Below are 13095 nucleotides of genomic sequence, written 5' to 3'. Positions count from 1 at the left end.
GAGTATGAACTGTTTCTAGAAAGGTGGGGAGAGTCAGGTGCAGGAAGTGATGCTGCTGAGAGAGACGCACAACACATGTCAATCTGCAGAACAACTGACTCCTAAATTAGCAACGACACGAAACATTGTATTAACGAGTCCCTTTGTGACCCTTCAAAGCCTGCAGAGAGTGTTAAGGAGTGTTGAGTAAAAGCCTTCCAAGGGCCTTTTGTGTTGGTGAGAGTTACTGATAAACTTGAGACTGTAGGTCGTCCATCTAGGTGTGAGTTGAATGATGCCAGGGGATGAATGTAGAGTGTTCACTACCTGACTCTTTCAACATCTTAGTGTGTTTGAAGTTGTTCCTGATCAAATTATTGAGGGAAAGCTGGGTGTGGTAGAGCACACCCTTAATCCCAGCACTTGGGAGGCAGAGGCAGGAGAATCTCTGTGAGTTCAAGACCAGCCTGGTCTACAAAGTGAGTTCCAGCACAGCCAGGGCTACAGAGAAAACCCTGTCTCAAAACAAATCAAGACAAAACAAAAACAAATTATTGAGGGGATGCTTATGTGTGAGAGAGCCTGGGTTCAGTTCTCATCATGGTAAAATTACAAACTATAGGGAGCTGGGGATTTAGCTCAGTTGGTAGAGTGCTTGCCTAGCATGGACAAAGCCCTGATATGTACCTCTACCCCCAGACACTTAGAAGTAGAGGTAGGGGGATGGGGGTCAAGGCCATTCTCAGTTGCATAATAGGTTTGAGGCCACAGCAAATGCTTCTTCACAATGTGTTTGTTCACAGTGTGTGGATGTTTTGCTTGTTTGCATGTATGTATAACCCATACATGCATGGAACAGAGGAGGGCTACAAGAGGCAGTAGATACCTGGAACCGGAGTTACAGGTGGCTGTGGGCTGCTATTTAGGTGCTGGGAATTGAACCCTAGTCATCTGCAAGAACAGAAAGTGCGTAAACTGCTGAGTCGTTTCTCCAGCCCCAAGTAATCTTGAAAATAGAGAAGCCATGGGGTATCACATTTCAGCATGTGTGAAAACACGAGTGACTTCTCAGAGGAAACAAGACATCCAAGAATATGCTTCTTCGTGTTTAAAAATATACCCACGAACAGAAACCGGATATGTTGTTATTCATAGATACACGGAGGCATAAGAGCATGTCAAAATATTCGTGAGAACAAACTCCAAGAAAGTAGCTACTATCAGAGATATCAAGGAGGAGCCAGGTTGGTAGCACATGCCTGTAAACCCGGGACTCAGAAGATCGAGGCAGGCAGATCAGAAGTTCAAGCTCATCCTTGGCTACCTAGTGATCTTTGGACTACATGAAACACTGTCTTAAAAAGAAGAGTTGGTTCAGTGGGTAGGGATGTTTGCTGCACAAGCACCAGGACCTGAGTTCAAATCCCCAGCAACCGTGTGACTACCAGTAACCAAAAACAGTGGCTGGGGGTAGGGTACAGAGGCAGGAGGAAACCTGGGGCCTCTGGCTGCTCGTCTAACTCTAGGCTTGCTGAGAGACACGTGTTATCAAGGGAATAACACAGAGAATGATAAAGCAGGACATCCCTGTGCGTGTGCCACACAGTCGCCCACACAGACACATACAATAAATCAGATGTGGTATCATTAGCATGGACTTCTTCGTGGGAGGCATATAAATTTCACAATTGACACCACCTTTGAAGAGATAGTCGCAGTAGCCTGGGTGGGAATGGAGCGGTTGGCAAAGGTGAAACTCCTTGGTCTCCAGGCCAGGCGGAAAGGTTCCATGCATCTGTGAGAAGATAGTGCCTATCGGTGGAGGGCGGGCAGGGAGGAAGCAGGCAGGGGACGGCTCTGCTGGATGCTTACTGGAGCCTCTGTACCCTGTGTGGCCGTTCCAGGCAGGTATTTACTGAGAAAACAAAGCAACCCAAGACATGAATCTGTGCTCTGAAAGAATTCCGAGTGGGCTTGGAAAACTTCCCCCACAAACTCTAGATAATTCTAGTGTCAACAAGTAAAGCTCTGCGCACAGTCAGAGGCCCCAGATCAGTCGTTCATCTGGTGCCAGTCCAAACAGTACCTCCCTCTTCCGAGCTGGTGTGCTTTTGTGGAATCCTTGGCTACAATCTGTGTTTTCAAAGGAGCCGTACAGGTGGCCTTTCAACCTGGGCTCCTTCAGCTGTATCTTGTCCCCTGCACCTCACCCTCTCTGTCCCACTGCATTAAAAGTAAGATGCTTAAGAGGCACTGTCTGTACAGGTGTTCCCTTGTTTCTTATACCGATTCTGTGGACCTCAGCCCAGAGCTCTTTGGCCAGGCTGGTTAACTGATGACCAGTTCTGGCCTCCTATGGCCCCTCCTTAGTTGCCTGATGACTTCCAAACTCAAGAACACAGCAAACCAGAAAGATCTGTATTAATCCAGGCACAGGCTAGCCCTCACAGTCCCAGGGACGTGTCATTAAACGGTGTTCGGACTGGTTTGGGACTCACAGAACCACTGTCATGGTGGCACAGATCTGCAGACCAGTTCCTGGGCTCCTTCCAGGCTGCTGTGATTATGGGTCCCTTCCACACTTCAGGGGTTGCCCATGTGCTGGACTTAACAAGAGGGTCTTTTGGATGCCACGAGGCCCTTAAGACCATGTGGCTGGAACCTCAAGATACAGTCAAGGCCCTTACAAAGATGAAGTTTTCAGCTAGTGTACTCATCACCTGAGTGAGCGCACAGTGTCTCTCCACCCTGGAGGGTGCAGCCCTTACCAGAAGACTAAACATGTCACGTGACCGAGCATGTCGCATGCCCACCTCGGCTGCGGAACCAGGAGACACAGCTTCCTTCTCTACGTAAGTAAGCCAGGCTGTGGTGTTGCAGGCGGGCTGTGTGTCTCTTCCTCCCCGTCTTCGGATGGTCACTTTTTGTGACCACTCCAAGTGTTCCCAGCGCATTCACGACTTCCTTCAAGCCGTGGCCATGCTGCAAGCCACCAGAGCTTACCCAGGACTCTGGGTCACACAGACGTTGTAGCCATGGAATCTGGGGTCAAGTCTAAGCGCTTCTGGTTTGTAATTTGAGCTACTTGCCTGCGGCTCATGGCTCCCTTGCCTCCCTTAGAACCACAGCTTGCTGACTTACGCCACTGAGCACTACATGGAGCATCTTAGCACATCTGGGCGAGGCTGAAAGTTTCTAGAAGGCTCCTTGCTGGTGCTGCTCCAGGGACCACACTCAGAGAAGCTTCTGGCATATCAACCAGAGACTCGGTTGTGATTATGTGGTGACTCAACACTGGCTTCCCAGTGTCCTTTGGTGGCACTGTCCCCGCTCCATCCTTGTCTCACCTATTGCTTGGTAGACACTTCAGATCTCTGTGTGTTCTCTCTTAGCCCTCATGCCTCATGAATTGGGCACATTCCCGTCAGTTAATGTAAGCAATAACAACCTGCTGTGGTCTTCAGATGATAAATCCAGTCTAGAGGTGGTGATTGCTTCTTTGGTGGCAACTCTAGGACAAATGAGGATAGTTAACATTTTTCTCCAGTAATAGCGGCTTTCCTGTAGTTTCCAGTGTATTGCTATACCAGGAGACAATCTTGAGACTCTCCTGTTGGAATTACTAGTTCAGGCAGCTTAATTTCACATAAGAAAATGGGGTTTTATTCTATGTACAACAAAATAGTAATCAACCTTTAAGGAGAGCCTGCCTGTTTGGTAACATGGATGAACCTAAAGAGATGTGTATGAAATAAGCAAGACAGAGAAATTGCAAGGCCTGGGTTTGATCCTCAGCAGAGAAGGGGGACGGAAAGGAGGGAGAGGAAAGATTGTTTTAATGGGGTGGGTGTGGAGAAGATGGAGGGATGACAGAAGTCGGAGCAGAGTTTCAGTTCTGTGGACAAATGACTAAAGAACAAATGTCCCTTATAAGAACTCTAGTTAATAATTGTCTTCTGGAAATTTGCTAAGAAAGATTCTAGCTACTTCATCCCTGACAAACACTAACGTTGTGAGATGATAGATATACTGGTTTGCTTGACTATAATAATCCTTCCAATATGTCTGTGTCTATCAAAAGAATAATTATATGCCCTCAAGTTTAAACACTAAAAGTAAAATTGCAACTTATCCTTAAAAGGAAAGAAAATGAAGTTTCAGTGAACATCTGGGTTTGAGTCCAGATCTGGTTTTCTTCCGGATCTCTTTTCTCTGGTTCTTGCAGCTTCTGGGCATTTTAAAACCTAACCTGACACGGTGTGGTTGGGTGGTTCCCCCCATTCCCCTCCTCCCAGTAGGCTTTCATATTCTGATCTCACAGGACACTGTGAGATTAAAGGGGAAGGTGACGGGTGGCCGTTGTGCAGTGGCTAAGTCAGTGTCTCTGGAACCCGTGAATGGCACTGGAGCTGGCTCTGTGACCGTGGGTGACTCATTCACAGTGGGGCCTTTCCTCCTAGGGCTGTGGTCAGAGAGTCATCTCCTACCCATGTGAAAGTAAAAGGAGGAGAGAACAGACACCTGCAGACGTGCGCTGTGACATGCGTGCACATAGTCTCACCCTGTACACGCATGGTCGGTCATAGTCGTAGCAACCGTATTAAATGATAATAGAGAAGCAATGAAATTTAAAGGTTGCAGTCAATATTTTGGTTTATATGCCTTCTCTTGTTCATTTTATCTTAAGGTATATCTCACTGGGATGTAGGTCAAAGGACTATTTTCCAAAATAACTTGGTGACCTTTTTGTTACTGTTATAGCAGTAGTGTCAACATGACATGCTGCTAGTTTGTGCCCGTTTGCTGTAGTTTTTTTTTTTTTTTTTTTTTGTTATTTCTTTGTGATTTTGTGAGTGCCACATTGAAAAACCCTAACACAAGGTATGTTGAGCCATCTGGTTTCATCTGGTCTGTTCCTGTTTTCCCTCCTCTTCCCAGGGAAAACAGTTTTCATTAGTATTAGATTTAGTCTCCCATGATTTCTTAAAAACATAATTTTTTTTTACATTTTTTTAATCTAAGAAAATAATTATACAGGGAAAAAACTCTTCCCTGTCTTGAAAAAGGACCCACGGTGTATATGGTGGCATCACCTGTCTTTTCGCTGGATGGTGTGTGCTGAGCCTTCCTTCTTTTAAATACATGGATTCCCCCCCCCCCCCCCCATCACATTGGTCTTTGTTAAGTGCATCGTAGGATACCGCTGTCGGATATCAATTGTACCATAAAATACTAGGGGTGTTAGTGACTTAGCTGAGAGTTTTAAAAAGTCTGTACTTCCCACCACGGTGTGATAAATGCTGTCTCCCCCTCCCCCTGTCTTCCTCAGTCTGAAGGAATTCCTGCCCAAAGAATACATCAAGCAGAGAGGAGCTGAGAAGAGAATATTTCAGGTACTGGAAACGTACAGAAATTTATTATTCTCCTTCCTTTCGCCCTCGTTTATTCTCGTGAGGTGCTCCACACCTCGTGTGACAGTTTGTGCCCTGTGCATGTATTCTCATCTGATGAATGATCGGTGAGTCAAGAGGACGGGAGCAGATGGCTCTTCTTGGGACAGATTTATTATCTTAATTCATACTTTCTTGCTAAAGGTTACTTAGCTCTTCTGAGAAAACTGTGCATACATATTATTTCAAAGGCATTATCCTAGTAGCATGGAAACAAGGTGATGGGCCGTTAAGCTGCCTTGGAGAAGACACAAAGAGCCCCTTTGTCCGGAGATTTGGGTTTTGAAGCTAGAATTGGGGAGCTTGTGCCTTTGGACAATCTTGGATTATTTTTAAAGTCAGTGACTTGTCCATCCTAGGTAGTTGCTAAGAAAAGCTGAGCTGTCCACGTGACCTTGAAACACTAGTGAATCCAAGTCCTCAATCGTCTTTGATTTTGAAATGGAAATAGAAACTAAAATATAAATAGTGTGTATATAAAACATTTTTATTTAATATCATTTCTTGATACTTTCATGTTCAGACATGCATTCTCCTTGTTTCATGAAAATACATATTCTGAATTGATGTTAGAAGGACCCTTACCTGTCCTTAGAGGGATGTCTTTCTTGCTGTCATTTAAAATATGGACCCTGGGCCCTTTGGGATGTCTGGTCCTTTGAGGATGCAGTTGTATAGGTGGCATGGATGCTTACTTACACTTGGGTATAACCTACCTTGGAAGCCCCGCACTGAAACTTCACATGCTGTGGTCCTCAGCCATCACAAACCTGTGTCATGCCACACAGAACTTTCATTCACTCTTCACCTGTGCACCTCGCCTGTAAGGACCTCCTCTCGCTGAGTCTACCTGATGGCAGGCTGCAGTAACAGATCCCCACACCCACACCCACTGTTGCTTTTGCAGGAACATAAAAACTGTGGCGAGATGAGTGAAATAGAAGCCAAGGTCAAGTATGTCAAACTCGCCCGCTCCCTACGGACATACGGGGTGTCCTTTTTCCTGGTGAAGGTGAGTTGACTGGGGTTGGGTGTGTGTTTACCTGGGACTTCCCCACTCTCTTTCAGAAAACAGTTAAACTTGGTAAGAACCTTAATGCCGACAGGTGCGGCATCTGGCCAGTCATGACCCAAGTCCAACCACAGCACATGAAATCAGGGCATGAGCACCAGGCTAGTGAGTGAGCCCACTGCTCTGGAGCTATTCTGGCATTCTAGAGGTCAGCTGACTCAGAACCCTAAAGTCCTCTGAGATAAGTGATCATGTTTGACCACTAACAACTAAATTGAAATCTTGTCATATATGTCATACTTTATTTGTCCCAGTCCTGAAACTGACCATTTGTTAAAGAGATCTGAACTCTCCTCACTATCTTTTGAGGAGTTAAGGATCATAGCGAGCTTTGTTCTCTCCCATCTGCTTACACATTTTCTGACACCACTGGATCCCCTTGTGAGGAAACTGGGTGTGTGTGTCTTTCTGTTTTTGTGTATGTGTGTGTTTGTGTCTGTCTGTCTGTCTGTCTGTCTGTCTGTCTGTTGTCTGTCTATTTTGAGACATGGTCCGGTTATGTAGCCCTGACTGACTTGAACTTGAAGAACTGAGTACTAGGCCACCAGCACTGGTACTAAAGATGTGTTTAAACTTAGACATTTGTTCCCATTGTGGCTTTACCATTTGCCTCTGACTTCCTTAACCAAGTTTGTAGTCTTTTCCTTCACAATGGGAGAATCTGATGACAGCAATCTTGTGGAATCTGAGGTCTGTGGATAAGGCCTGCCCTAACTGCAAGCACAGGTGCCCATGTCAGGTGTGAGTACACAGCCCCCCAACACGCATTCTGTGAGTGTGAATTGCACACCTGCTTACTGGTGACAGCTGTGTAGGCGTCTGTATTTCAGCACTCACCACTTGAAGAGTTTTTCTCCCTGATAGTGCTGACAGTACAGGTATAAGAAGTAAAATTTTAGCAATAAGGAAAATAGTACAGATCCCATGAGAATCATTACCAGCATCTTCTCAAGGAGCATACACAGACCTCTTTAAATTTTTATTTCATCAGCCAGCTCTGGTGGCTGTAATCCCAACACTTGAGAAAGGAAGGAAGATCAGGAGTTTTGTGCCATCCTTGGATAGATATTGTGATCAAGGCTACCCTGTGATGCGTGAGGCTGACTCTTTGTTATAGACAGAATTTCTGTTGTTGTAGGATCATGTATCTGGTAGTTTTTATTGTGAATGTTATGAATAATTTGCTTCCATAAAACGTGTTGTTTTCCTACAAAGTTTCTATTTCATTTTTATTGTGCGCTCTCTCTCTCTGTGTGTGTGTCTGTGTGTTTCTATGTATGTGAAGTACTTTTGGAGGTCTTATGAGGGTCTGAGATTTCTTGAAACTGAAGCTGTGGGTTAGCTGCCATGACAGTGCCGGGAACCAAACTTTCCTTCTGCAAGAGCAGCACGTGGTGTTTGTTAGCCATGGAACCATCTCCCCCACCCCTAGAAAATGATTCTGAAGCATCGAAATATGTTTCTTGGCTATGGCATAGCTTATTTATTTATATGAAGTCTTCTCTGTTATTGGAAACTGGAATTCTTCCGGCCTTTCACTAGGAAGAAGTCAACTTTGTGTTTCTTGTAACAAAATTATAAACTACACTCAAAAATTAAAAACAGTGTCTCTAAAGGGAGGCTGTGCCAACGTGGAAGCAATTTTAAGGCTCCGTTTGGGTAGGTATTGACATACAAAGGGTTGTCAATTTTTCAGAGTGTGCACGCATGCGCATGCGCGTGTGTGTGTGTGTGTGTGTGTGTGTGTGTGTGTGTGTGTGTGTGGTAGTGTGTGCCTGTAAAGACCACAGGCTTCAGATTTCCTGGAGCTGGGTTCACACCTGAGGTGGGTTCTCAGATGCAAATTCAGGTGTGTGCTCTTTAACTGCTGAACTGTCTCTCCAGCCTCAGGCTTTGCCATTTTTAACTTCTATTAATTATGGTTCCTTTAATAACTTGTTTAATTCTGTGAATTGATTTTTAAAAAACTGTTTGACAGAAATTTTATCTGCTAATTTTTTTTTTATGATTGTAAATAGTTTCTGCATCGTTTTGGTCTTTTGTTTTTGTTTTGTTTTTTGTTTGTTTGTTTGTTTGTTTGTTGCTGATTTATAAGAACACTTCCAGATAGTATATAAAAGTTTTGACTGGCATACATGCTGCAAATATTTATTCTCCAGTCCTTTGCTTCCTGAGCTTTCTTACCATGAGACTTTTTCTTGTACTATTTCCTCATCCCTCTATCCTTCCCTTTATGCCTCCGCTATCTGCACTCTCTGTTTGGCTCTCCCACCTTCTCCCTTTCCCTCTCTCACTCTCCCTCCTTCTCTCTCATGTGTGTGTTTTGAGTTAAAGCTCTTTCCGTTTTCCTTTATTCTCATTTCAATATTTTTGCTAGAACAATACTTCTTATCCAGAAGTCTCAAAAATATCTACCTGTGTGTTCTTCCTGAATCACTATTATGTTAAAAGGTTTAGTCTAAGTGTCTAGGAAGAATCTAGAAGAATCATTATATTTTTAAACTATTAAATCAGTCATTAATTCTGTTTTTATTTTTCCAAAGTAAAGCAGTTTCATTTAACAATCTCTGTTTCTGTTGTCCTAAAATGATTGTCCTGATTTTGTTTTGATTGGCAAGTTCTTCTAATCAAAATGTTAAGTGGGAACATGAGTTGGCGAGTGAGGAAGACTACATATTCCACAAACTCTAGGCCTGTGTTTAGTCCCTAACCACTTGCCACACCCGACAAGAATTTCAGTGTAACATATCACACTTAGAAAAGGGCACAGTGTGTTTCCTATTCACTGAGTCGAGACTAGAGCTTATATTCCAGTGTAAAATTTAAGTCCCAGTTGGGCGAGGTGTCTGTATTTGCCATCAATCTTGTTTGAAGTTAAAATCCCTTTCCATCACCCACCAATATACATATTCTCTGTTTAAAACAAAAATGCACAGAAAGATAAACAACCCCAAAACATAAAAGTAAAAAGAAGCAGATAACCAAGTCATTAACTGGGAAGCTACCTGGATTAGACAAGGCTCAGGATGATGAGGGAGAAGGCATCTCACTGGTGGCTTCTCAAGAGAAAAGTCAATTTCACCTTACCTGAAGAACCACTACTCAGAGACTGTGAACTAGGCCCGTATTCAGTAGGGGTGTGTGTGTGTGTGTGTATAAAGAGACAGGAGCGAGAAGGGGTGGCTGGAGAGGGAATCATATCTTCCAGCCCCAGGATGCTTCCTCCAGCGATTGGTAAGGCCACATGTGGAGTCTGATGTTAACGGCAGTGCTCTGTGAAGTTCACCACCGCTGCCTTCTTCCAGCTGAAGAGGAAGTAGCCGCTGGCTGCGTGATGCAAAGCACTGTCTGCAGGAGGTGGCGGAGCTCAGCATCTGCTGCCCATCAGTTGTGTGTCTCCATAGGATGGTTCCATTTGGTCCTGGGACAGGCATGGAATCGTGGCGAATGCTGACTTCAGACTTTCACGGCAGACCGTCTCAGTCTATCTTGAGTCCTTCACAGAACATTGTTGGTAAAAAACACTGCCACCAAAACACCAGCCGTCTCTCCGGGCATATTGATTACCAAACCGGAAAGCACTAGTTTCACATTCTTGAAGCCAAAGTAGAAGGTCATAGGCATCATCACCATGCTGTCTCCGCCACCATGGACCTGTGAGGGCGAAGGGGTCTGGTGATAGTGAGGTGGCGTGGTTCACCCCCATGTGGTCGGAAGGACACAGTTTTCCAGAAAATGATGAGAGTCAGCAGAAAAGTCTTCCCATGTCGAGCTTCACCGCCGGTGCCTTCCTCTCAGAACTGGATCCCCTCACCAGGCTGGACTTCGACCAAGCCCCCGCCACTGCAGCAGAGGCCCATTAATTATGTTTTTAGAATCAACTATAATCCTGGCACTTAGGAGACAGCATCATTAGCACGAGTTCCAGGCCAGTGCAGGCCCTGTTTCAAGGAAACAAAATTGGGGATGGCAGTGGCAGGGATATGTTCATTGTCCATTATATACTGGTAGGAAAATGACCTAACTGTGTGCAGTGAATATACAGTGACAACTGTTTCAGTGCTGAAAACATTGCCACAAAGGATTGAGACCAGTAGATATACAAAAACAAGGACTGCAGGTGGAGGTGGATGCAGAGATGTGTTTTAAAGGGGGAGGAGCCACACCTCTGCATACTGAGAGATCCTGACTGAGCCATTTGGGGTCACTTTAAGTGCTTGAACTCGACATTATTCCTCCCCTGTTCTTCACATGCTCCCTGGGGTGGTAATACTTGCATTTCACCTTCCTGTCTCTTTCTCTGGGTGTCTCTCCCATTCTGTCTCTTCCTTCTGATACAGTTTTGGAGCATCCCCTCGTGCTAAGAAACGCTCCCTTCCAGAAAGCAGCATACCTTTGTGAATCTGTCCAGTATCCTGGTGTCCTCCTGCCCCATCCCTCTGTCTCCATGATTTGTTCACCTAGCTTTTCTAAAAGCCCTACACAGTTTGTAAACAGACTGCAGGTGAAACACACCCAAACCACTGCATTCGAGAAAGGCTGGTGACCCCTGGCCTCCCTCATTGCAGGAGAAAATGAAAGGCAAGAACAAGCTGGTCCCCCGCCTCCTGGGCATCACCAAGGACTCTGTCATGCGCGTGGATGAGAAGACCAAGGAGGTGCTGCAGGAGTGGCCGCTCACCACTGTCAAGCGCTGGGCAGCTTCACCCAAGAGCTTCACACTGGTAGGAATAGCCAGGCGCTGAGGGTACTGACTGGTATGGTCCTGGGTGGCACTGGAGGGCAGCCATGGGGTTGTTGGTCTTAAAGGGCCCGCGTGGAGGGAGAAGCTGAGGCAGTGCACGGGCGTAGGGCCATTGGAGCAGAAGTCGGGCTGAGCAGCATTGGGATCTTCCGTGCACCACTTCTCCCATACTCTATCCAAGTTCTCTTGGAGTGCGTTGACTGGAAAGTGATGCTCACTAGGAGGACTCTCAACTGTGTGCTCCTGATGATATCTCTGGTATATCCTGAAAGGAAACTAAAGCTCATGTGCAAATCCACCTAAGAATTGTGCTTAGGAGTGTGTTTCCCATCCTGCCTAGAGAGAATACCAACTGTATGGAAATGTTGAGCAAACAGTAGAAATCTGGGGTAACACTAAGCTCTACTACATCACTTCCTAGCTCCGTGACGTTGTTCAAGTTACCTCTCCTCTCTGAGCCCTGATTTCCCCAGCTGAAATGGGATAGCAGTAACAGCTTCACAGTTTCTAGCATTGGGTGAGATGTTAAAAGAGCATAAAATTCGTAGAAGGTAAATGATCATCCCAGGCTTTCTGACCTCTTCTCCCCTGCTCAACTTCAAACTTTGCTATTAGTAGAATATAACTATATAGCCATCTGGGGACATATTTACATGTGAGTCTTGAAAGTGCAGGTAGTTTGCCAAGCAAGTTGAGCAAGAAGAAAAAAGTTTAAAGTACTGGAAGTTGTTAACTATAGACTAAAGTCTATTTCCATGTAGACATCTTAAAATAATGTGGTTTGTTTTTTTTTAAGTATAAAGGAGTTTAGAAGGAATTATTGGTTACTGTTCGTGTTTCATTTCTTTTGCTGTGATATAAAATACCTTGAACAAAAGCAATTTTCCTCCATTATTGCAGGCAAGTCAAGGCAAGAACTTAAAGCAAGACATCTATAGTCAAGAGCAGAGAGAGAATAAACACATGGAACCTTGCTTACTTGTGCTTGATAGCTTTCTCCACTCATATATTTCAGGAGCTCCTGTCTAGGGAATGGCTCTGCCCACAATGGGCTGGGTTTTCCTCTATCAGTGGACAATCAAGACAGTTCCCCATAGACATGTTCACAAGCCCATTCAATCTCAGTAATTTTTCAGTTGATGTTGTATTCTCTAGTGATCCTATCTTGTCAAGTTGACAGTTAAAACATATCTGGGGCTAGAGAGACTTACAGAGGACCTAGTTCCAATTCCTACACTGGTAACTCACAACCATGTATAACTATTCTAGGCAAAACACTCACATACAAAATAAAATGAATAAATAATTTTTTTAAGTTTAAAATAAATAAATAATAAAATAACTAGCTAGCACAGTCACATAATTTGATCATAGAATGATAGGCTAATTGAAAAGACTCCTTAGAATCTATACCTTCCATAGTCAGCCATAGCTAGATGGACCCACAGGACCCCCAAAACATGGGTGCTTATTCTCAGAGAGCCATGTCCTCCTATTTCATTGTGAGAAGTCATGGGTTATCTCTACATTTTAAAATTAGTATACATATATGCATGGTATTTAGGAAGACTGGAAGAAATTGCTTTGAGACGTTAGAGTGGTACTTTTGGGAAATGAATTTTAAATTATAACATACTGTAATCATTAGCTTGTTTAAGTGTAATAGCTCAGTTTCTCTTCATTTCTAGAAAAATATAAGCAGCTGTGTGAGTAGCAACTATTCCAGTGCATAAAGCTTTCAAGTCTGTAGTTATAATAGTGATTTTTTTTTTCTGTTGCTGTGTCAATAAGATGATTTATATTTAAAACAAAGAAAGACAGGAATAGCTGAGTTGGGGACAATTATTTTT

The 13095-nt window shown here is 44.3% G+C and overlaps 1 protein-coding gene across 2 annotated transcripts in view; it reads left to right on the top strand.

Annotated features, from left to right (window-relative positions):
* The window catches only part of Tln2 (talin 2), a 401214-nt gene that overhangs the window by 240617 nt on the left and 147502 nt on the right, over nt 1-13095 (top strand). For both annotated transcript variants that reach the window (XM_055597884.1, XM_055597875.1), the window contains exons 10-12: nt 5309-5372; nt 6337-6441; nt 11070-11225. In XM_055597884.1, the coding sequence (XP_055453859.1) occupies nt 5309-5372; nt 6337-6441; nt 11070-11225 (325 nt within the window). The remainder of the gene's footprint in view (nt 1-5308; nt 5373-6336; nt 6442-11069; nt 11226-13095) is intronic.

Source organism: Psammomys obesus, unplaced genomic scaffold (genome assembly GCF_907164565.1).
Source record: "Psammomys obesus unplaced genomic scaffold, mPsaObe1.curated_primary_1811, whole genome shotgun sequence".
NCBI classification, from domain to species: domain Eukaryota; kingdom Metazoa; phylum Chordata; class Mammalia; order Rodentia; family Muridae; genus Psammomys; species Psammomys obesus.
The sequence above is the reverse complement of the archived record's forward strand: the minus strand, read 5'-3'. Positions and strand labels throughout refer to the sequence as shown.